The sequence below is a fragment of the Mus caroli genome, unplaced genomic scaffold (genome assembly GCF_978045245.1).
Source record: "Mus caroli unplaced genomic scaffold, Mus_caroli_1 scaffold_6, whole genome shotgun sequence".
NCBI lineage: Eukaryota > Metazoa > Chordata > Mammalia > Rodentia > Muridae > Mus > Mus caroli.
In genome coordinates this window covers 22,610,195-22,635,187 of record NW_028227261.1, presented here as the reverse complement: position 1 = coordinate 22,635,187, position 24,993 = coordinate 22,610,195, and the positions used below count along the sequence as shown (strand labels likewise).

At 55.0% G+C, this 24,993-nt stretch overlaps 1 protein-coding gene across 1 annotated transcript; it reads left to right on the top strand.

Annotated features, from left to right (window-relative positions):
* The first annotated feature begins 347 nt into the window (after window positions 1–347).
* Window positions 348–24,993, top strand: Runx3 (RUNX family transcription factor 3). Its single transcript, XM_021160579.3, has 5 exons — window positions 348–635; window positions 2,973–3,129; window positions 10,894–10,998; window positions 18,396–18,545; window positions 22,489–24,993. The coding sequence occupies exons 1-5, from the start codon at window positions 348–350 to the stop codon at window positions 23,019–23,021; spliced, it is 1,233 nt and encodes a 410-aa protein (XP_021016238.1). The 3' UTR covers window positions 23,022–24,993.

The window sequence follows — 24,993 nt, the reverse complement described above, 5'->3', positions numbered from 1 at the left end:
AGCCACCCGGTCCTCCACGGCGAACCCCGAGCCTGGGGGCTGCGATTGGCTGCGCCCCGCGTCGCTCGCACGGCCCCGCCCCGAGGCCCGGGGTACTAACCCCGCGCGGGCGGCCGCGGCGCCGCCACTTGATTCTCTAGGATCCCGGCTGGGGCCGCGGCCGCCGAGTCCGTGGGGCGGCCGCGCGCGCCGGATGCGGGACTAGCGGGCGCGCGGCCGACCGTCGGGGCGCACCCCCTCCCCCGGCGCCGCCCCTCCCCCCCCCCACGCTGGCCGGGCCCCGAGCCGCCGCCTTCCCGCCTCCCGCTTCCCGCGACTGCGGCCGCCCGCGCCCTGACGGCCGCGGCATGCGTATTCCCGTAGACCCGAGCACCAGCCGCCGCTTCACTCCCCCCTCCACGGCCTTCCCCTGCGGCGGCGGCGGCGGCGGCGGCAAGATGGGCGAGAACAGCGGCGCGCTAAGCGCGCAGGCGGCCGCGGGCCCCGGCGGCCGCACCCGGCCCGAAGTGCGCTCGATGGTGGACGTGCTGGCCGACCACGCGGGAGAGCTCGTGCGCACCGACAGCCCCAACTTCCTCTGCTCCGTGCTGCCCTCGCACTGGCGCTGCAACAAGACGCTGCCGGTCGCCTTCAAGGTGAGTGCAGGGGCCCGAGCCGGGAGGACACCGGGGAACCTGGGCGCCCCCATTTACAGGAGCCCAGACCGGGGAGGACTTGGGGAGCACCTAGAAGTAGGACATGAAAGGGGATGTCACCCAGCTGGCAAGACACCGGGGTACCCGGGCGCCCCTACTGCAGGATGCCACTCCCGGAAGGAACCCTCGCTGGACTCCAAGCGATCCGCAATAAGAGCCCAGAGCCCAGAGAACATGGGAGGTACCGTGGTGGAAGAAAAGGGGGTCACCCGGCTAGCAGGACACAGGGGTGCCTGGTCACCCACGCTGCAGGAGCCCAGGCCCGACAGAATATGAGAGGAACCTGGGTGTCCCCGCTGCCCGAGCCCGGGTCCAGAGAGAAATATGGAGACATCAGTCAGGGAAGGTACCAGGAGGACGTCCAGGAGAACTGGGCGTGGGGAGTTCTTCCGCCGCTCCCATTCCAAGAGTCCCCGGACCCCGCGTTGGGAACGGTACACCGCGGCCTCTCTGCCGGAGGACACGGACACTTGGGGCGCTCCTTCTCGGTGGCACAGACAGCCTGGAGGAGCCATACCCCGTTCCACCTGGCCTTCACGGGGCCCTGCAGAGTATAGTGGCGTGGAAACCGGAGGACTGGGGCTCCCAGATTCTTTGGCACAGTCTAACCCGTAACTGGGATGAGGACCGCCGGAGCTGGGCGAGGACCCGGGAGGTGTGGGGCACAGAGGGCGAGGAGGGCCTGGCCTAGCACCGCGCCTCCTGCTCTGCAGCAGAAACACTTCCTTCCCACACTCTCAACCTCAGCGGCTGAAGTGTTGCACAAGGCAACCGTAGGCCGGTCCTAAAGGGTAAGTCTGCAGATAGGCAGAGACTTGGGGAGTGCCTTCATCCTGGTAGCCCCAGAGTCGTTCAGAGAATTTATTTTTCAACGATACCAGAGATAGGCAAATGTTTCATTTTCTTCTTTCTTTTTCCTCTCTCTCTCTCTCTCTCTCTCTCTCTCTCTCTCTCTCTCTCTCTCTCTCTCTCTCTCTCCCTCCCCCTTCTCTCTGTCTCTGTCTCTCTCTGTCTCCCCCTTCTCTCTGTCTCTTCTCTCTCTCTCTCTCTCTCTCTCTCTCTCTCTCTCTCTCTCTCTCTCTCTCTCTCTCTCTCTCTCTCGTAAGGGGGGCAGCCAGATGAAACGAAAACGCCTTGGTTTTCCCCTAAACCTCTCGCAGCTGCCGTGAGAAAGGACAGAGTAGGAAGGGCCAGCGGCTGGGAGGTAGTGATGCCCGAGGTGGCTGGAAACGCTGGCTGCTGGCAGCTGAGGCCCTCCTCACTCCCATTAAGACTTCAAATTGGAAAGGGGTGGGGGGGGGAAGGCTGGTGACTCTTTGAGGTCTCCCGGGTGACATCTTAAAATACCATTGGGGGAAATCTCCCGGGGAGGAGGGAGAGGAGGGGGAGGAGGGGAGGAGGGCCGTGTGACTGTAATCGTCAGATCGGAGGTTTTACTGTCACTTGGAGCTTAAAAGGAATCTTTGAAATTAAAAGAAGACAGGATGTTGACAGGAAATCTGGCCTTTTTAATCAGACCCCAAACATTTTCTCCTTGAAATCTTTACCATCTGGATCCCCAGTCCCTGCACACGGCAGCCACGTTTAAATGGCTGTGACTCTGTTTAAAGTCTGGTTCAAAAGGCATCTGCCTCTTGATGCGCCTTGGGTGGGAAGGAGTGGGGGAAGAGATGACATTTAAGGGGCATCTCCACCCACCCATCCAACAGTTCCCAGCAGGTACATGCTCAGTGATCGAAACCACCCTGTCCTCTTACCCGGGGTTTTCTGGATCAACTTGCAAAAAAGCAGTTTGTTTTGCATTTTGCATTTTCTCTGCATAACGAATCCAGGGCTCTGCTGAGGCCATTTAACTGGGCCTTGGTCACACTGCGGGGGCCAAATTCCATACCCCAAAGGGCCAGTGCCTTAATTGACTGCAAGGAGTAGCCCGGTTATTAAGGTTGCTGATTCTTTGGCTGAGAGCAGTGTAGTCTCCTTTGCCGCCCCACCCTTACCTGTGACCTTGTTGATTGATAGCTCTGGCCTAGACTTAATTTAATAAAAATGGATGTTTTCTTGGAGCTTCCATCAACCACTGGACCCAGGATTTGAGTCTGGAGGCTAGAGAGCTCATTACTTGGCTTTGGCTGTATTGGGAACGGATCCACACAAGGCTAAGCCTCTTTCACCCTGACTCTCAGAACTCCTCAGCGAGCGTGGGACCTGGGCGGGCAGCTGCGTGAGCCCCTCCTTTTGGCTTTTCTAAGCCATCCTCTCTCCTGCCCGTTTCCTCAGGTGGTGGCCCTGGGGGATGTGCCCGACGGAACGGTGGTGACCGTGATGGCCGGCAATGATGAGAACTACTCCGCAGAGCTGCGCAACGCTTCCGCTGTCATGAAGAACCAAGTGGCCAGGTTCAACGACCTTCGATTCGTGGGCCGCAGTGGGCGAGGTGAGCAGGGGGAACTCTGGGATGGCAAAGGTGGGGATGAGAATTGAGGAAAGCTAATGGGTCTCAAATCTGCAGGCCCGGTAGGCAGCGCCACCCTTTTATGTGGATGTGTCTGTGATCTCTTTCGAGTAAAGGAGAGTTTTCTCGCAGGTTCTCGCAGGGTTTAGCAACTTCTGAAGTCTCCGGTGCTGCCCTTCTTTCCCCATTAGCATCTGTGATCTCAGAAAAGATGCTGTGGGAGGTTCCTGCGCGCACAGCTCAAGCAGGGTATATAGATAGATGTCTTTCAGTTGGGGCCGAGGCATCCCAGCCTCTCTCCCCGGGGGTCCTCTGTGGTCTCCCAGGGGCATAGTCTCCGCAGAGCTGGAGGCTTCTTCAGGTACTTTCAAATAGAGAATTCTGAGTGGGGTGATGGGATGTTGGAATGAAAAGTTTGAAGGCTGCGCCATCTCAGCCTCTGGCCAGGCTCACGCTGGCTGACGTGCCAGCCTGATCCACCCCGGTAGTAGCAAGAAAGCAGGACCAGACGCCACAGTGGCTGCCGCCAGGGGCTGTTGAGTGGGAGGTTGCTGGGACCCAAAACCCGTCATCAAGTAACTCTGGGGTGGAAGAGCCCTCCCTGTTCCCATGCCCTGGGGATAGGGAGATCAGACTAGCCTGCTGAGCAGTGGCTGAGCAATCACCTTCCCAAGCTCTGGGAGCCCTCCAGGGTTAGGAAGTGAGCCGGCTTCTGGCTGCTATTGCTGGGGCAAAATGGTACTTTTCAACACCAATAAACAAGACCTTCTCAAGGTTGGAGTTCCCTGCGAGCTGCCAGCCAGCTCCCCACCGGGCATCTGGGCACCATTTTGTGCGCTGCAGCCGTTCAGTATATACATACAAATGTCAAACATATTTTTGACTTTTCAGCATTAATTAAAACCAGGGCGTTATTTGCATGTAATAACTGTTTGCTTGTTGCTTTTTATGAAACTGAAATAGTTTACATTCTTTCGAACATTTCCTGTTCCTGTTGGCTCCCTTCCCCACGCACAGATTTCTTTCAAACGTAGCCCTTAACTGGTTGCAGGTTGATGGGTGGAAAATGTTTGCTTTTATGAATTAAGCTTTCGTTGCCGCTTCTAATTAGTCCCCAAGCCCCCTTTGTCATCCCCAATCTCTGAGCCCTTTGCAACTTAATTGAAGGTCTGGCCCTGAGTGGAGTGCCACGGGTGTAGGGTCCAGGTGATGAGGGCGGGGGCGGGGGCACATTATAGCATGTCGGTCTCTAGGGAAGTCGGTGGATAGCGAACCCCACGAGGCATTAGGCACTCAGGACTCTCTTCTTCCTCCACACTGCTCCCTCTCTTGGGAGGTAGCAGGGAAAGAAAAGGACGGTGATGGTGATGATTCTCTAACTTACTGTGGCCTCTCTGCTACTAAGAAGTATTTTTGCTTTATTTATTTTGAGGCAGTCTCACACCAGGTATAGTACAGGCTGGCCTGGAACTTGTTATGTAGCCAAGATTAACCCCAGATTTTTAGTATTGGCTCTGCCTCAGTGCTAGGATCGCAGGTGTGTGCTACCACACCTAACCCACTGACATCTCTTAGTGAATTGTACCGCCCAGATCCAAGGCCCCTCAAAGAGAGATGTTTCTAAGGTATCACTGAACTGCATGCTTTTGGATCATTTGGTCCTGGGAGGGAGAAGGAAGCCTATGCCCACAGAACTCTGGGCAGAGCCCTTGGCTCCTGGTTTTCCAGTCTGAGCTAGGGCGGTTGACCTTGGCCTGAGTTCCAAGCCAGCTAGGGACTTGCTGGATGGTGTTAGAAAACTAATTTAGCCTCTTTGTGCCTCCATATTTTTATCTGTGAGATGGGGGGGGGGGGATAATCACACATTTTAAATGAGACCTGGGGTGAATTAAAGACACCAGTATAAATGTGTGAGTTTCCAGATACTGAGGTCCAGGTACAGGGTAGAGCTTTTGTACTTTAAATGGTTGGCACTGGGAGAGCCTTTGAGGTCTCTTTGAGCACTAACACTCACTGAGTCTCTGATTGCAGTGTGGTTTGGCCGGGGGCGGGGGAAACCCAGAAGGTGTGCACTGTTGAGTGGGAGAGGCATGGGTGCTGATGTGAGGAGGGTAGTGCCGTTGTCCAGAGTGCATGGTGCCACACTTCTGCCATGCCTGTCCCAACGCTTGGGAAATTCCTGTCTGAGAGCCTGCCTCTGACTGACACTGAGAACGAGGGCCGCTTTAGGGCCAGCTAAAGAACCCAAGAATTTTGGCTTTTTTTTTTTTTTAATCCTGATTTCTGTCTGAATCCCAGAACACTTTTCAAAAAGGAAAGACATGCACCAGCACCGCCCCCCCCCCCGTTACTCTCACAATACTGCAGGTGTGAGCAGAAAGGAGTACGAGCCAGCCAGGCCCCCAGCCAGCCTCTGCACCCCTCCCTGCCCTTCATGTCTCCAAATCTGCACCTCAGCTTCCTTCAGGGGCCATGGCCACCTTCTACCAGCAATCCCTAGAGCTCTGTCTTTCGTAGTAGTGCCAAAGAAAAGCCATTTATTGCGGATGCAGATTTGAATATGTAAATGACCCAGTGAGACCCTGCCTCTTCAACGCAGGCAGTGGGGCAGCTCACTCTTCACAGAACCCCCCCCCCAACACAGAATGACAGGGCTCAAAATGAGAACGTGACCAAGCGTCAGCCTGTGCCAGGGTTTGCTGGAGATGGGCAAATTCTTTACAGAGTAGTGAACAGGGTTTTTGGTTTTTTTTTCTGGGGGGTGGGGGGGGAGGTGTTCTGTTTTGGCTTTTTTGCAGAGCTAAGTATCAAAGCCTGGCTCTGATTCCTGTAGGACAAATGGTCTATACCACTGAGTCACATCTGCATCTGTCCCCCCTCCCCCAGATGGAAGCAAAACCATCTTTTGAAAAAGAATCCACTATTTTGCTTTCGTTTAAGTAAAACTGAGTGTTTGTTTGTTTGTTTTTAAGTACATTTTTCCCTCCTAGGATAATTTAATTCTTTGTGGCCCTAGGCAGTGCTGGGCTTGTGTGTGCTTACACACACACACGCACACGCACACACGTGCACGCACACACACACACACAGGCACACACGCACATGCGCGCGCGCGCACCTGTCCACCTGTGCATGAACTTTAGTGAGCACGCATCCACCCGAGGGCTGGTGTTCTCCAGACTCTTCACCATGGCGAATCCCCAGCTTGTCATCTAGGAGACAAAGTAACCACTGGCCTAGGCACAGAGGAGTGAATCACTGAGTACCTTGGCTGAGAAGCTGCAGAGGTGTGTGGAGAGAGGCCTCCGGGGAGAGAGCTGTAGGTGAGGGCTGATGGCATCACTAGGGGAGGGATAAACGTGTCTTGCTGAAGCCGGGAGGTTACGGAGCTGAGGGGAGGCCCCAGGAGTCCAGACAGCTCCCTGTGGGCGGGGCTTGTCAGTCATACTTCCTGACCCACTTGAGACTGCTGATTGGTCAGGGTTGCAGGGTACACGTGTTTCACACACCTGATCAGGACAGCCTTCCTACCGGCCCCCTCCCCCTCCTCCCCTAACCCTATCCCCATCCCCCACCCAAGCCGCCAGCAACCAGAGCCCACATAGTTTCTTGATTGCAACTCATGGCCTTGTGGCCTGGCACCATAGCATGGTTGCTAGGCTCTTGCCCAGCCAGCCACCTCCTGCATCTTCCTCGTAGTTTCCTGCATCAGAGAGATGCTCTCACTGAGCACCACCAAGGAAACTGGGGACAGCTTGCTCCACCCATCTTTCTCAAGGTCTCTTGCTCTTGGCCCCAAACCTGACTCCCTTTCCAGCTCTGTGGTTGGTTGAGAAGGCAAGGAGCTGCTGGTGACCTCAGGAGTGGCATGTGGTCTGTTCCCTGGGGCAGATGGTGAGTTGCATGTGTGATTCTGGGTCCTGCCTGGATCCTATGGGAGCTGGGCAACCACAGCTCCTCTGTGAGCCTCAGTCTTTGCATCTGGAAAGTTGGTGCATTTAAAATAGTTAATTCAGTCTCTATCATACACGGGGTAGCATCCTGGGGACTGGGGGTAAGGTAGGGTGGAGATAGGGTGACACTCTGGCCCCTGTGAACTTAGCACCTAAGAGAGAGAAAGTGAGCCAGCAGGCAGATTCTGAAGCGAACTTTGCAAAGAAACTTTACACAGGTCCAGGGGCAGGAAGCACATGGAGCTGGAGAGGGGAACAGCTACATTTAGACACTGGGGAGGGGGATCATGGTATTCTGGTGGTCTGTGTAACAGATTCCACAGTAAGCTCTAACAGTGGTTCTGGTGATGACCATAACGTTGAGTTTATGAGGAGCACTGAGACTATTCAGAGAAATCTCTAAGGACTGTCATGTGATCTGTAAATGTCTGCGTAGCTTGTTGGTGACAAGGTCACAGGCACTGCTCATTAGACTTCTGTGGCTTGTGGCTTGCACTCTGGCTTGAGAGAGGCTCTTCCAGTTAAGGGTTGGGGACAATACTATTGCAGATTTTCCTGTCCCAGATCCCTGGCCAGCTCTATACTAAGAAGGGCCAACCACAGAGGCCAAATTGAAAATCTCCACTCTGTTTGAGGGTTTTGGCCCTGGGGATGGAACCCAGGACATGAAGCATTCTAGACAAACCTTCTAACACTGAAGTCAACCCCCACCCCCTGGCCTCTAAAATGTCACCTTTAAATAAAGTAGCTAGGGGAAGTCCTCATTGAAAAGGACTAAGTCTGAAAAAGGACTCTCCAGTACAGACCTAGCCCTCAGTCTGGAGTCCTGGCAGCTAAGGCTCCAGGTATCAGCCTACCCCACCCCACCCACCCCCATCATTGTGGCCCTAGAAGCAATGAGGTCAGACAGCCACTCCAACTTCCCCTTCGTGCCCCCATTGGTTGGGAGGAGGAGTCTAGGAGAGAAATGACCTCAAAATGAGAAGGCAGAGAGAAGAGTGTCCCCAAGGGGAGTAGAAAGGAGTCTGAGGCCACCTGCCCTGTGTCTCCCCAGACTGTCTGCAGTTCTTATTCCAGAAATCAAGCAAATAGTCCCTGGGCCTGGGGGTGGGGCCAGTCTGGCTTTCCTAACTCAAACCTCCAAGGATAGATGCCTTAATATTTGTGTCCTGGGCTCTGCTGGCCACCTCAGGGACCTTCTTCCAGTGCTGGGTCTATTTCCCAGGGTGCTCTGTACTCTCCCAGAAGCTCTTGAGTTTGGAGGCTCAGCTGGCTGGCTGGCCTGGCTGCCTCAGCCATGCTCAGGCGTCTCCTGTTTCCTGAGCTAGAATTTTCCCTTGAGCAAAGAGAACAATAAGATTGCCTGTGTCCTCTTGGAGAGCAGGACTGTGAAAACTGGCCCTCTTCTTAGGGCACCATTAACATGACCTGTCTCCAGTAGCCTCCTGGGCATCTCTGGGGGCCACTCCAGAGAGGCACAAATGCCTGGGCTTGGAGTGCCCAGGGGGAGTTCCCAAGCCACTCACTTGGGTTGAGAGTCAGTCCACAGAGGCAAAGCTGGACGTGGGGAATGGAGCTTGGGTATCTGTGGAGTCCCTTCTTGTCCCCACCCCACCCACCCAGGCTCGTCTTAAATGGTAATGGCGCTGGCTTAGACATTGGGGAAACAGGCAGAGAGATGAAGCCCTGGACACAGACAGTGTACAGCGTGATAAAATGACTAAGATGGTAGAAAGAGCAGACTTGCCCTTTGACGGACGTCCCTAAACCTTTGGCCTTCAAGGTAGAGTACTTTGAAAGCACACCTTCATCTACTTCCTGCCTGGGGAGGTCTCTAACATGGACAGTAGAAGAAAGAGAAAGAGGGAGGAAGGAGGGGAGGACAGAGAGAGAGAGAGAGACAGAGGCAGAGACAGAGAGACAAAGAGACAGAGAGAAAATGGATCGTGAGAAAGGGGTGAAGTTAGAAATCAGACTATGGTGGCCACATCGTCTATGGGCCACAGCCCATAGCTGCGGAAAAAGCTTCAGATGCAGCATTTGTCAAAGGTCCTAAAGCCCCAACGGGAAAGTCTCAAGAAGAGGAGACAGTGATGTGTGTTGGATTCTGGTGATGGATAGTCACCAGAGACAGTTTCAGTCTCACTAATACAAGAAAGGCAAACAAAATCAAGAGGAATTGAAGATCTTCCGTTGTGATAGACAGAAGCCAGTGGCATTTGGGTGACGTGTGACCTCACGTCACTCATGATGAGGTACGTGTCCCAAGAGAGTCAAGATCGGCCACCACAAACTCATCCCGGGCCTCTGAGGTGACACCCTCGCTCAATACCTCCTGTAACTCTCTGGGAGGAAGTCTACAGAGAAGAGATGTAGAAAGAGATTTTGACACATGGAAGGTCATATTTTAAATGGTAAAGAGAAAAAAAAAACAACAACCAAAACCGTATTATTTTAAAAGATTTTCCCCTCTGAGGAATTTTGAATGGAGACATTGAAGCCAAACATCTATCTAAAAATAGAACAGGGTTCTGGAAATAACAGTTGTGTCTACAGCTCCCAGATCGGCCCTCTACAGTGAGGGCTGCACACAACAGCAAGAACTTAACGTGACATAAGGGGGTGGACCAATCAAAGCTGAGACTTCAGCCAAGGGAATACTTAGTAGCCATTAAAAATTGAAGAATTTGGAGAGCTTGTAATGCCAGGAGGAAAGAAAACAAGACGGGGGCCTCAGTGGTTAGAGTACTGGCTCCTCTCCAAGGGAGCTGGGTTTGATTCCCAGCACACACATCGGTGGCTCACAACAGTCACTAAGTACAGTTCCAGGGGATCTGATGTCCTGGTCTGGTCTTTGAGGGTGCCAGATCACATGCATGGTGCACATACATACATACATACATGCATACAGGCAAAATAAATAAATAAATAAAATAAAAATAAAAATAAATAAATAAACAAACAAGACAGGTGCTAGTATTTGGGAGGCAGAGACAGGTGGATCTCAGCAAGTTCAAGGCCAGCCTGGTTTTTACACTGAGTTCCAAAACAGCCAGGGTTACATTGAGAGATCCTGTCTCAAAACCCAACAAATTAAAAAATGAAAAGCTATGGATGTTATCACCATGACAACTGTGTAAAAACTGTTCCACCCGGAGGAGTGGAAGAGAAGCTCCAAATGATGGTGGCCGTCTCAGCCAGTGGAACTGTGGGTGGGACTTCTTCTTCTTCTTCTTCTTCTTCTTCTTCTTCTTCTTCTTCTTCTTCTTCTTCTTCTTCTTCTTCTTCTTTTTGGGGATGGGGTTCAAGACAGGGTTTCTCTGTATAGCCCTGGCTTTCCTGAACTCACTTTGTAGACCAGGCTGGCCTCGAACTCAGAAATCTGTCTGCCTCTGCCTCCCAAGTGCTGGGATTAAAGGCGTGCACCACCAAGCCCGGCACTTCTTCTTTTTAAATATGTTTTGTGTTCTCAATTTTTTTTTCCCTGTAAAGATCACTAATTGCTCTCAGGAAAAAGCACACACCCATCTTTACCACAAAATCATATGAGTCCCTAAGTAGATGATCACAAAAATATAGTCTCATAGAATGAAGGAAGAAAGCCAAAAGGGCCCTGTGTAGTCGGAGGACAGCTAGGGCCACACCTCCTGTGGCCTTGAATGCCAAGCCCAACAGCTTGAACTACACTCTCGCTCTGTAATCGCAGGCGTGGGACTACTGGCGGCTGGGCCCAGGAGGGAGGCCGGGGGACTGTGCATGCACCTTTCACCAATTCCTGCCTTGATTTCCCCAGGGAAGAGTTTTACGCTCACAATCACCGTGTTCACCAACCCTACCCAAGTGGCTACCTACCACCGAGCCATCAAGGTCACTGTGGATGGACCCCGGGAGCCCCGACGTAAGTGCTACTGAGCCCTAGTCAGGGCAAAGGGTCCAGGGGAGAAGGGCACTAGGGGGCTGTACCTGTAGCTCTGTGTCTCCTTCCAAGCACTCAGAGGGTCTCCGTGCTAAACTTCAGCCGTCTGGGCTCAGCCTCAGGCTCTGAAGGGTCAGCAAGGAGACCAAGATGGCCCAGACTCTCTAGGGACAGCAGGAAAGAGGAAGGGCACCATGGCGGGCAGCATTTGGGATGAGGCTTAGGCCAGTCTGCTCTGCACCCCAGCTGCCTCTGCAGTGATGAAGGATGTAAGGGAACAGCTACCGAGGGTGCCATGAAACCACATCCCCTCCTGAAAGCCCTGCATCTTCAGAGCCCAGGCACACTGGCTACGGGATCCCTGCAGCTGAGAACAGGGATGCTGTGAGTGTACACTGAGCATCACCTGCATTTGGCAATTCCCTGTCCCTCAGTGTCTGCAGCAGGGGGTAGAATTTGCACATGTACTAAAGAAGCTTTTCATGATGGCTGAGCCAAAAGGTTTCCCTGTTCTAAGAGGTGATGGACCAGTATTTGTGGGGGATATGCTCCTGTCTCAGGCTGCCAGGGCTTGGGACAGGAGGGCAGGGCCTGAGACCCCTTTCTGGTACCCAGGAAACTCAAAGGAGCGTGGCTCGCCAGGTCCACATTAGTGAGAGCCATTCCAGCCAAGAGTCAGGCTTCGCCCCTCACTTAGTGCTCCAGCAGGTAGTTCTTTTCGGGGCGGGGGGGGGTGTCGGAGGCAGAGATGGACAATGGACTTGGGGAAGTCACATTGCCTCACGGTCACCTCCCATGCTCTGAACTGTAGGTCTTGGGCTGATCACTTTCAGCCTCATATTTCTTGTCTGAAAAATGGGTTTGCACAAGTAATTGCCTAGGCTACTGTTGCCTAGGCTACTGCTGTGCACAGGCAACAGATGCATCTGTACAAGGCAACTTGTGACTGATGTGCAGTCATCTCAGCCAGGGCCTCAGCGACCGTATGGCCAGGAGACAGGCACTGAGTGCCTTCTCTGTGAAGGGGCCTGATCTGATCCTGGCCCACAGTGGGTCTGTGCAGCATAGAGAGGTTCTAAGTGGCCAGGCAATGCCTGCGGGTCCCAAGAATATCCTGTGTACATCTGTTAGCCCTGTGCTTCTTGAGGCCTGTGGGTGAGGATGTGGGTCAGCCTGCTCAGGGAGTCCTCTGCACACCTTCTCTTGGTTCCCCAACCCACCATAGATCAGCTGGCCCTTTAAGGAATAAGCCAGCTGGGAGGGAGACAGAACAGAAAGAGATAGATGGGGTCAGACACTGGGATTGCTGTGTGGCCTAAGACACTTAGTATCCCTCTCTGGGCCTTCTTACTAGCTCATTTTTGGAACAGAGCAGAAGAGAAGGGCTATTTTCCATGTTACTCCAGGTTATCCCATCCTTGGGACATGCTAACTTCTGCCTATGGCCTAACTGACCCAGAAATCAGGCCTCGAGTTCCTATTCTCTAGACCCGATCTGCTTAGTATTCTTCTTTGCTGGACTCAGTTTCCCTACGTACAGGTGGGGACCCCCACAGGCAGCGGCAGCACTGAGAAACCCAGTATGCATAGCCTCATGCAGTGTTTCGGTCTGGGACTTAGGGGGATCATAAGAGTCCTGACTTACCACTATCATACAGGAAGTGTCACACACACACACACACACACACACACACACACACACACACGGCTCTCAGGTTTCTGCAGTTTCCCCTTCCTCCACTTGCCAACCCCTGTGAGGTCAGAGCCTCTGTGGGTGGCTAGGGCTGGTCCAGAGTCTGGGAGTGACAGTCCTGCATCCCTGAGACCCAGCTGTGGCTTCTGTGGCCAGGTCGGTCCCCTCTAGTGCCCTGCAGACTGTGCCCAGTATGCAGCCAGGTGGCCAGCTCGGGCTGAGGCTGATATAGTGGCTTCCTCCCTGTGTGGCCTCGGTCTCTGATGGATCCCTTCCAGTTAATGGGGACTGGTTCAAACGCAGGTTGCTGAGCTGAATCCAGCACTGGGATGGGAGGTGGTTCAGGAGCTGGGCACAGCAGCAGTGGCCACAGCTAGGGGCAGCTAACCCCACTCTCCAGGCACAGCAGGTGCTGCTACCAAAAGTGTGGGACCCAGCTTCCATGCGCTTCTGGAGGCTGAAGGGATGGCCTGAAGCATCTCTTTCTCTAAATGCGCACAAAGCAATTTCCACAAATATTTTCCCAGGCACTGGCTGCCATACCTCCAGCACTACCCGCCACCTGCTGGTCCCACTCTCCTGGGTCTCACATTCCACAGGAGAAAGGAGGAAACAGGTTTTACAGTGCCGAATCTGGTGGTGGCCTCTTCCTCTCTTGCACCCTCTTCCTCTCTCCAGCTGCTGGCTTCTGCCAGGAACATTCCTGCCTCAGGGCCTTTGCACAGCGGCCACCATGCCAGAGTTATGCCTCTGTGCTGGTCCGCATGCTCCACCACACCAGCATTCTCTTTTGCCTGTCTGCTACTTGCACCTGGCCCCAGGGATGCCCACAGGAACGTTTAGCTGATATTTCTTACTTAAGTAAGTCAGGACTGAGCTGAGTAAATCATTTGTTCGCTTCAACAAAGCTAAGAGGAAGCCATAGTAGGCAAAGGGTGGGCAGGGTGGGAAGGCTTCCTGGTTGAGGTTCAGTCCTGAAAGGGGGGGGGCGCATAGCAGTGTGACCTCTTGGGACCTGGTATGGGCAGAGAAAATGGCCCAGTGCTATACCTGGGCCTTGGAGACAAGTGAAGGGCGGTGCCATCCTGGCCTCCAGGTGTGGGGAAGCTGAGAACAGGATGCTTGGGTTCCAGAGAGACAGCCACTCCTGGTCGTCAGTCCCCCCAAGAGCCTGGGAGCACCCAAGGAAAGCCTGGCAGATCTGAGAGAGCCCGCCCAATAGAAGGGAAAGGGTTAACCTCAGACCTCCCAACTCCCCTAATCAGGCCCAGGCCTGGAAGCCCCAGTTGCAGCCCTGGGCGGGAGCCTGCTACCTCCCTGCCACTGGCCCTCTGCCAGCCAGCTTCCCTGCCCAGCCACCACTGGTTTTCATCTGCTCACAGGGGGCCAATTCACAGCAGACCACCCCAGGCCCGGCACCCGCCTGCCATCCGAGCGGCTGATCCGAGTCCGGTGTAAATCTCCCCACAGGCCGCAGAGCAAGCCACGGCAGCAAGCGCACAGTGGCTGCTGTGTGTGTGGGTTGCAGGCTGCAGGGAGGCTGCTGGGAAACTCTGGACCAGCCCAGGGTCTGATGGCTGGGGACTCACCTTGTTCTCAGGGCCCTACCCGACTGTGCCTCTCTCTCTCTCTCTCTCTCTCTCTCTCTCTCTCTCTCTCTCTCTCTCTCTCTCTCTCTTTCTCTCTGCATCCTACCTCCTGCCTCTTTGAGGCCAGACATGGAGCTGGCCTCTTGCCAGCCAGAGCCCAGCTCTCCTCTGTCGGAGGCGTTCTGTAGCCTAGGCGGCTCACTCCAGGTTTTAGGATCACCTTGTGACCTCCGCCTTGCTCCCTCTCTTTCCGGCTGTGAGACTTGCAGGGGGCGGGGCGGCTGAGAGGGGAAAGGGAGCTTTTTGGAGGGTTGTGGCCTTAAGGTTATATGTGTGGTCCACCCGGCACAGGGATCCCAGCCTCCTCCTGCCCCACCTGCCGCAGACAGGAACTAACCCTGGCAGAGGCTTGCTTGGCTCATGAGACACCAGGAAGTCTGGCAGGTGGAGGGACCCATGTTAGCCTGCTTGGGAGCAGTAATGAAGTCCCAACTGGATTATTTATGTATCCCTGGGAAATCTCCCAGTCTAGAGCCTTGGACCCGTGTCACCTGCCTGTGGGGTTCACTAATGGCTTAGCTCTGCTCAATGGAAGCTGTTGACCCAGGAGTGGGAGGCGGGTCAGAGCAGGGTTGTCACCTCCCGGGAAGTTCAGAGCCTGCAGGGCTGTGTACTGCTTAAGTCTGACTCCACCCTTTGGGAGAAGGGAGGCGGCATTAAGCTTTTTAATCCCCATTTTATAGAAGAAACAGCGGAAGCCTAGTGGGAATCCGAAACAAGGCTACCACTGCATGATGGCTGTCTTCAATGGGTCCGGGGCCACTGGAGTGTGCTGGCTGAGATCTGCCTCCCACAGGCAGGGGCAGGGTCCCAGGCATTCGCTGTGATCAGACTCCCAGCTTGAAGCCTTTCCCCCTGGGCATCCTTCTCCCCAGGAGGACTCTATTTTGACCAGACCAGGGGAGGGATTACAAATAACACTTGACAGACAGGGAAACTGAGGCCCAGAGGAAAGCCAGTTAGCCTGCAGTGGTTGTGTGCTTGGGACTCAGCCCTGAGTTTCAAAGCAAGGCAGAACCCTTCTGGGGTCTGCTGAGACCCTGTGTCCTAGTTAGGGTTTCTGTTGCTTTGATAAAACACCATGACCACAAGCAACTTGGGGGAGGGGGCAGACTTATTTTACAGCTCTTGGGCCACACCCATCACTGAGGGAAGTCAGGGCAGGAGCACAAGGCAGAGGCTGTGGAGAAACTGCTGCTGACAGGCTTGCTCCTCCTCAAGCCAGTCAGGTGGAGTGTGTGTGACCTGGGAGTTTACAACTCTTTCCTTCCCTTTACTTTTTGGTCCCAGTGCTTGATCTCAGCAATAGAGAGTAACTAAGACACCCAGTCCTGTTCCTCTGCTCATGCCCCTCCCACTGCGTGCAGAGAGCACTCTGGGCTGGGTCCCAACGCCATGATGCTCATGCCTTGAGTCTCACAACCAGGCCCCTCCCTGAGATGGGCTCCAGGGAAAGCGGTGGCCAGTTGTCCTATATCAGCTGTCAGCCCAGCAGTGGCTCTTCCCAGCCTCAGTGTTTCCACCTGTACAATGGGGGCGTGTCGGTTCTCGCCAGGCCGGGTGCAGCAGGAGGCCGAAGCTGCCTCCTCTCTTTCCACTGGGGGCTGGAAGCCAGTTGGACCAATGCAAACTTCTTGTGATTTTTTTTTAAGTCAGTGACTCTCCAAGGAAGGGGACATAGGTGAACAGGTTGTGGGGGTTAGGGGGAGGACTACCACTGAGGCAGGAAGCACAGAAGGGCAAGACACGCGTGGGTGAGGGAGCCAGGCAGCTCCATGCTCTCGCTGTGGGAAAAGAATGAAAGGCTTTTTCTGCGGCCCACCGCCTCCCCGGGGCACCCGGGCACCGGCCAGGCATTCTTGCTTCCGTTCAGTTCTGCTCCCAGCATGAGAGCCTCAGCCTCGTGGCTCTGAGACTCTCTGGCGCCCTGGCCATGTGGGGTCAGCAGACTCCCCTCTGCCCCTCCCTGGCAATGGCTTCGGTACTGCACAGGCACAGGAAGCATTCCTGGCAGTGTCCTCTCTTCCAGGGAGCGTGCCCTTCGCCACGGGGTGGGGGGGAGGGGAGTAATGGGCAAGACACTGGGTCCCTGGAGTTAGGGATCTGGGCCGGCTTCCTAGTCACCACCCTGGCCTCAGTGTCCTGGTGTGTCCTCTGCCTCCCCTGCAGTCAGTGTGTTAGGGGTGGTGCTTGTAGCTCACGGTAGATGTGTGATGAGTGAGCTCCAGGTTATATCTGTTGGGGCCCACCCTTGAGCCCGCAGTCACCCCGCGCCTACCCTCCTGCTGGCCATAGGAACCACTGCAAACACAGTATACTGTGACTCAGAGCCAGGGGACTTTGCTCATCAGGCGAGGACAATGGCAACAGGCCTGAGGTTTTGCACCAGCAGCATGGCCCCATTGGCTGCCTTAGAGCTTGTGGTTGACTGAGACACCCAGTTCCTTGCACCCAAGCTGACTGCTAAGCCCTCAGCCTCTGTCCATCCGGTAGGCTTCCTGCCTGTTGAGATGCCTTGGACTTCATGGTCCCTGGCATCTCCAGTAGCCTCAGAGCTGCCCTTTGGCATTTCCACTGAGCCAGAGACAACATGAGATCGTCATGACCCTAGCCAGGCGTCCTCAGTGAGCCACAAGCTCCTCCTTCTGCCCAGCCCCTAGCCATCTTGCCTGTCTTATCGCAGACTTTTTGCTGGGAGGTTGGAGAAGGCAAGCCTTAGAGTCTGCAGCCAGTGACAGGTGCCCCCAGGCCACACCTTCCCCTTCACTTTCTAGCCTTGGAGTGGTGACAGCTGCTGCCAAGAAAACCACTGGACTTGGCTGGTGCCTCGTGAGAGGACAGCAGGGCTCCCTAGCTATTGGCCACCTGCTGAACTTTGCCTTCTGGGACCTCCTGCTCAGTTTCTGAGGCAGTCCTGAGCTAGGGTTTGGGCATTGGGCAGAGATGCCAGACAGGAGGTGTGAGCTCATATGGACCCAGAAGGAGGCACTCAGATTGCTGTCTATTGAGGAGAGGATCGAGAGGCAGCTACACCCCTAGGAAATGTGACAGGCAGGCTCAAGGGACATCCAATAATGTTGCTCTTTGTGTCATACTCGTGAGCCAGGGTGGCAGCAAGGGCATTTCTGAGAGGCTGGTCATTGTCCCCACCTCATAGGCAAGGACACTGAGCTTCCGGGATTGTCACTCCAGGAGAAAGTGGCACAGTCATACACACCCTCTCTAGAAAGTTCCATGAATGTGGTCTCCCTCTGTGGTTTTCATTCACATGAACTCAAAAAGAGGCTGAGAGGAGAAACTTGAAAGCCGATGGGCACAGGGCCTCACTGACAAGGGGTCTCTGCAGCCAGGGCTCAGTTCTAGTTTAGAATCTCGGTGTGTTGTTTGAGAAGTGAAAGATGGGTGACTGGGAGTGCCCGTGACACTTAGTGACACTCCAGGTGTCCTCGTCCAGGTGTCCTCCACCCTCAGTAGGTGCACAGCCAGCCTGGGACTCCTGTGTGCGCTGTGTCTGGGCAGGGACCAGAGCCTGTATGCCCCCTAATACCACACCTCTACCCTCCTTCCTAAGGCCTCAAGGGAAGACAAGCTTGGGGGTAGCTAGGTTGGTCAGGGCCAGGTAACCAGAGCTCCCTCCCACAGCCTCACGTCCTCACAGGGGTGCATGAATTGTGGGATCCATGGAGTGTGGAGATCTGCATGCCGCCCCTGGGGACTTCTCCCGACTCCTTGGCAACCTGACTGCCCGAGACATTCTTCTAGGCCTGCTGCCTCAGTATTCTTACCTGTCAGACCACGCTGGGGAGGTAGTTCAGAGCTTAACATCACAACGTGCCGGTCCAATCAGAGCTCTGAGTGTGATGTTAAGAATGACCATTCTTCTGAGGAGAGATCAGGCAGCCTGAAGTGGCACATAGCCACGATCCCTGTTCTGTTTAGAAAATCAGAGTTCCACAGAGACCTAAGCTAGACTCCAGGAAGAACTTCCTAGTAGGACAAGGCATTATAGTGGCTGATGAACTCCCCATGCTCCACAGGGCACCGGCAGAAGATAGAAGACCAGACCAAGGCCTTCCCCGACCGCTTTGGAGACCTGCGCATGCGTGTAACACCAAGCACACCCAGCCCCCGTGGCTCTCTCAGCACCACGAGCCACTTCAGCAGCCAAGCCCAGACCCCAATCCAAGGTACGGAGGAGCAAAGACCCTTGGGGAGCAAGCAGGGCGGTGGATAAGGATCCAGGATGCAGTCCATCTATCCCAGGCCAAGTCCCTGGGGAAGATAGCTCCCCCACTGTTTATCGGTGGACAGCTGGGGCAGTCTGCAGTCTACACTCGCAGGTCTCCCGAGGGCTTCTCTGCACCAGGCCTTTGCCCACTCCCTCAGCAAATGTTCACTGACTCATGCACAGTGCCTGACCCCGGGATGAGTGGGAACAGATGTGGCCATCCCTCCCTCTGAAGTTCATTAGTCCACAGGGACGCGAGGGCAATCCTGCGGTGTCCATAGAGCCATGGCAACTGTGTCCCCACTGTACACACAGCCCTACTACCTCAGCTCTCTCACAGTGAGGAGAGATAGGGTGAGGCTATCTCTTCCCACGGCTGGGTGTTAGTCACACCAGAAGCTGTGATAAAGGATGGCAGTGCTGCCTAGCTCAGTCTCCCCATCTAGAGCGACACAAACAGAGAGCCCTGGGGTCAGCAGCTGCCCAGTTGCACAGATGAGGAAGCTGGGCTGCAAGCAAATCTCCCGTTGGCCCCACATGGGGCAGGTGCCTGGCCAGCCCTATGGCCGGCCTCATACTTCTGTTAGGAGCCAGAGACAGGAGGAGGCTAAATGTAGCTGGCTCAGGTCAGTCAGGGGCAGAAGCCAAACCACAGAGGCCTGAGGGCTAGCTGCTGCCCAGTGTGGTACCTGTCCCTTCTGATCACCAGTGCTGGCTCAGGGCCACTGTGGCACATGTGGCACAGTAGAGGCTGAAGCAGGCCGGGGCTTTCTGGTGGCTGAGTCTAGTGTCTCCCTGGCTTGTCCTTAGGTGGGCCTGAGAGTGATCTGAACATTAAGATCAGAGTGGGCTACATGCTGGTACCTCTGTCACCTACCGTCTGCCCTTCTCCACACTGGTCATTCCGTGGGGGTCAGGCACTGCTGGGAAAATTATTATCCATGTGTTCTGTGCATGACACAGTGTCAGAGGCATAGTGCCACCATCTCTCCATGTGCCAGGAAGCTAGCCCAAGGTAAGGATAGGCCCTGACCCCAGCATGCCTGAACCCATGGGCTTGTGAGTTGGAGATTTGGCGTTTGAGCCCCAGGCCCTTTAGATAAGTGTTCAGCATCTCTCTCATGCTCAGCTCTGACCAGAAGTTTGTCCCTACGTCACCCCCTCAGGCCAGCACCTACAGAGCCTGGCCTAGAAGGGATGGGGTGTAAGCCAGGGACACCCCAGAGGCCAGCAGGTTTCTGTCCATTGGTTCTCATGAGAGAAAAATGCATGTTGGCTCTGTCACAGTGAGAGTGTGGTCTTTGGACTGTGTGCTCCCAGGAGCTAGAATGAGCTTCCACATAGCCCTGGTCCTCACCTAGCTAGTATGGCATGGATGGCCAGTCCTTCTCTTACTGAACCCTGACATGGGATTCCTCAGCCAAATGGTAGCTCCAATTGGCCCTTGGTGTTTAGGAGAGGGTCCTGGATACCCTAGCATACCCTCAGCCATGCTTTCAACCCTGCTTTGCACTGGCTGTGTGATCTTAGGCAGGTCATCTAACTTCTCTGAGCCTGTGTTTTCTCATCCACAAAGTGAAGAGGCTCCTGTCACAGAGTGGCTTTGGCAGACTCATGCATGAAGAGTCACACTCCCTGGCCCTCCCCTCAGGATGCCCCACCACTTCTCTCAGTGCCTGTTAACGGCCTTGACCCCTAGCTTTGGACACTACAGGCAATGCCAAGACCCAGGGTCCCCCACCCCACCCTGCTGCAGACACCCACAATGGGGGCTTCTCACAGCTCAAAGGGCTCATTCAGCTGTATGCAGCAGTCAGGGCAATTTGGAGAAAATAAACATTTCCTTGAGCTGCTAGCTTGGCTGCCTGACAGTGGCCCCGACAGCTCAGATTTCCTGGGGCTGTGAAGCTGAGCATGGGCACAGGAGTCTGAGGAAGCTGCTGAGGGTCCAAGGGGACACCTGGGGCATGTATGTCCCTACCACTCTGGAGGGGAAGCTGGGACAATGAGGACAGAGTCAGGAGGGGACACTGGCAGCTCCACATGGCCCAGGCTCTCCGCTGCAGGACCAGAGTCCCACTGTCCCCTCCTAAGTCTTGTTTGATCTGCTTGGAGAGCAGGGTCCCCTGCCAGCAGGCATCTTTATCCAGCATCCTCTCATCTTGCAGCATCCTCTCTGCAGGAGATGGGCATCAGGCATCTCCCCCTCCCAGGCCTCAAGACACACTCACCAGCCAAGGAGTCACCAGTTTTTATTTCAGAATGCTCCAGTGGCCTGCCCCTTGTCTGTTCTCCTCACCTGGCACCAAGGGCAACCCTTCATAGTGACCCACAGCCAGGCCCAGAGGCACTGACGCATATCCCAGAGACCCAAGGAGTACCAGTTACCTGAGGGTCCCTGACACCCTGGGCAGAACCCAGGAAGTAGGAGGCCTGAGCTCTGATTCCTCAGGCACATCTTGATCATGGCCAGAGGCCCACCCAGAGTAGTACCAACCCTGCTAGCCCAGGACTAGGGCCTCCCCTGGCCTTCCATGCATGAAGCAGCCGAGGCTGACAGGCCGAGGCTCTGGGCCACACTCGGGACTATGCCCTGACATTGCTGCCAGGGTACCAGGAGAGCCCTAGATCGAGGTTTCATGTTATAACACCTTCATTTGCCTCTGTTGCAAAACTAAACACTGGCTGGAGGCACTTGGGGATCCTGACCACCAGGGGTCTGGAATTCTCAAGGGGGCTCCAAGATAGGGGGTGCCAATCAGCACACCTGCTTTTGTGATCAGGGGTCCCCAATCCCAGCATTCACATGGGCAGCCACTTCTGGGGACCCAGAGCAAGGGATGTGGCAGCAAAAGATGAGGCAGCAAGACAAATGGAACACTGCAGACTCTGGGCCTGACTCTGTCATCTGTGTTTTGAGTTTACTCAATTTGATCTAGGTCCTTGGGAAATTGGTGTGGAGAGGTTAAGTGACTTGACAAGGGGGGACACCTGGGAGTGAGAGTCAAAGCCATGGCTCCAGAAGCCACTGGGAGAGTCCAGCTGCCTCCCCAAAGAGGCAGTAGCTATGGGGCCAGTGTTGGGACCCAGGACAGGGTGTTCTGTGACCTTCATGCCGCTCCCTTGCTTGGGGCACTGTTTTCCCACCAATGGGATTAGCTTTGCCCATGATTACAAAAGTAGGTGTGCAGATTGGCACTCTCTATCTTGGAGTCCGCTGAGAATTCCAGACCCCTGATGTTGCTGTGTGGTTGGGACCCCAAGTGCCTCCAACTAGGTGTTTAATTTTGCAACGGAGGTAGATGAAGGTGTCATGAGTGTAGTTGTGTGACCAACATGCAGGGCAGCCTTGAGGGATATAGGCTCAAGAAGTGGGGGTGTGGACCAGCAGATCCCCCCACAGCTAAGACACCAACCTACCTACCTACCTACCTGCACACACACACACACACACACACACACAGACACTGGCCTCAGCAGTAAACAGAGAGGCCTTCCGAAGCACTCTGGAACTTTCTCTGCCTGAGTGGAGAATCAGCCTTTCTGTTTCTCTGCCTGTTTTTCCCTCTTCCGAAGCTAGGACTCCCAGTCTCACGGGGCCCCTGGGGACTCTATTCACACCCTTGATCTTGCCAGCTCTTCAGAATGAGGTGGGAGCCCTTTCTGGTGTCTGTCCTAGCAGGCTGGGAAAGACACACAGGAGGAGGGAGGGCTGTCCCCTCCATTTTGACCCAGAGTTCCCACCAGATCTGCAGCAAAAGCCCTCTGCACAGGGCACAGCCCTGCACAGCCCAGCCTGAGGAAGAGATCCCCAGGAAAGTCACCGCACAGTATGAGAAAACCCACAGTGGTCTTGGTCTGTGCACTTGACTGACACCCCCCTTTTTGCTGTGTGTCCCTAGGCTCCTCAGACCTGAACCCCTTCTCCGACCCCCGCCAGTTTGACCGCTCCTTCCCTACGCTGCAGAGCCTCACAGAGAGCCGCTTCCCGGACCCCAGGATGCACTACCCGGGAGCCATGTCTGCCGCCTTCCCCTACAGCGCCACACCATCGGGCACCAGCCTGGGCAGCCTGAGCGTGGCGGGCATGCCGGCCAGCAGCCGCTTCCACCATACCTACCTCCCTCCGCCCTACCCCGGGGCCCCGCAGAGCCAGAGCGGGCCCTTTCAGGCCAACCCGGCGCCCTACCACCTCTTTTACGGCGCCTCCTCCGGCTCCTACCAGTTCTCCATGGCAGCCGCGGGAGGTGGTGAGCGCTCGCCCACCCGCATGCTAACCTCCTGCCCCAGCGGCGCTTCGGTGTCAGCAGGCAACCTCATGAACCCCAGCCTGGGCCAGGCTGATGGCGTGGAAGCCGACGGCAGCCACAGCAACTCGCCCACGGCCCTGAGCACGCCGGGCCGCATGGACGAGGCCGTGTGGCGGCCCTACTAAGCACCCTGGAGACTCTCGGGCCAACCGAATCCTTCCCTCCAGCCCGAGGCTACAAGAAGAAACAGACTTTGGCCTGGTCCCAGGGGCCAGAGCTGGCAGTGGCTCCCAGAGCTCTGTCCAGCCACAAGTTTGAGCAGAGGATGTGGGGACCTCCCACAGGACACTGCTCCAACCCAAATCAATGTCCTCTCTCGCTGCGCATCCCAAACCCACCTCTGTTGTCTCCAGCCATGCCCAGGATTAATTCTGGAATCAGAGGCTACCCCTGCCTGTGATGGGGAGAGAAGCTCAGGCTCAGAGATGTCTGGACTCTCTCTCTCTCTCACACTCACACTCACACTCACACACACACACACACACACACTGCCCTGGGGACCATCCATGCCCATCAAGCCAAAGGGAAACTCGAACCCCTGGGAAGGTTTCACTCCCCTGGAGAGAGAGAGAGGAGCCACGTCTCTCTTACACACACACACACACACACACACACACACACACACACACACACACACGTCCCCAACTTGACTTCCCCCTGGTCCCAGGCCAGCAGCCCCTGATCAGTCCTAACTTACCTGAAAACACCAGGCCCCAGAGTAGACTCATCCTGGGTGGCAGGTCCCTAAAGTAAGGAAGGCCTCACACTGTCCAGCATACTCCAACCTGAATTGCCTACTGGGTTCTCAGGGGGCAGACAGGTCCTGGCAGAAAGTCTAACCATGGGGATCGATAGGGTGGTTAGCCCTGTGCACTAGGTCCAGCCAAGCTGTGCTCTGGGCCTTGCCTCCCAGGCCACAGTCCCGCTCCCAACTTGTTTGTCCCTAGAAGCAGACAACTTTGAACCAAAAGCATCTAAAACCTCGAATGGGGGGGGCAGTCTGTGTATATGAGAGCCCACCCCCTGCTAGTGTGATGTCATCAGGACCCCCGCCACCAGGGTCCTGACCTCACATTCTTCACAGAAGGGGACAAGACCTCCAGGAGGCCCTGTGGAGTCTCTGGTGAGGTGTGCGATGGTAGAGCAGTGTCCAAGCGGAGATCAGATGTCCTCTTCAGTCAGTGGGATTGGTTAAAAAGCTCTTACCAGAGCTGGCTGGCCCACAGCTGGTTTTTCAAACTGAGTGAGCCCCTTAGTGATGGCCTCTGCCTTGTGCTTGGCCTTCCCCATTGCCTGCACCTGTAACAGCCACCCACATACACACTCTGGTAGGTCAGGGGGTCCTGACAATCCTGAGCAGATACCTCCCGTTACAGTGTCTCTTGTCCCACCCTTACCGGAGGAAAAAAAAACTCTAGCTCTTGGAAGTAGCTGAGGTAACCTTCCAGCTCCCTGCACCCAGAGGGGGCCTTCTCACCTCTTCTCAGGAAGCAGCTACGACCCCATTGCCCTCCTACCTGCTTCGCTACTGGTCCATGGTACAGACCCGTCCCAGATCACCAAGAAAGGTACTTTCAGGATCTCAGTGCCTAGCACTGAGTAAGCCACCCCAGACAACTAGCCTCCCTCATACCCAAATGCTGGTCGGTGGAAATAGAAAGCCACCCCTCCCCCATCACCTCTTTCTCATCCCTGATTAACAGTGAAGTCTGAGTCTTGTCCTGAGTCCTACAGTGAGCCCAGGCAGCCGGGGCTAATTAAAAAAAAAAAAAAAAAGACAAGAAAAAGGAGAGGAGAAAAAACACAAAAATGAAAGGTCCTTATTTGCAAGGCTACTTTAAAGTGCTACTTGAAAGCACAGACTAGACAGAAAGCACAAGGAACCTGGGAGGGGGTTGATACAATGTTACTGTAATTGTGTGGGTGGGTGTGGATCCTTTGTGACATTGTTACCCTGAGGTATACTCCCTGCAGTGAGCTGGTCTTCCTGAAGTGGGCCTGCTTTGCACTATAGGCTGCTTGTATGTTTGGTTTGTTGTTTTTGTTTTTTTTGTTTTGTTTTGTTTTTTTAATGCACAACTTGCTTGTACAGGTCAA

Bases quoted from the DNA above. Each gene is read 5' to 3' on its own strand.
- Runx3 (XM_021160579.3), top strand. From the start codon at position 348: ATGCGTATTCCCGTAGACCCGAGCACCAGCCGCCGCTTCACTCCCCCC. The intron at 3,130-10,893 runs GTGAGCAGGGGG...TGATTTCCCCAG, and splicing joins CGTGGGCCGCAGTGGGCGAG to GGAAGAGTTTTACGCTCACA. The intron at 18,546-22,488 runs GTACGGAGGAGC...GTGTGTCCCTAG, and splicing joins AGCCCAGACCCCAATCCAAG to GCTCCTCAGACCTGAACCCC.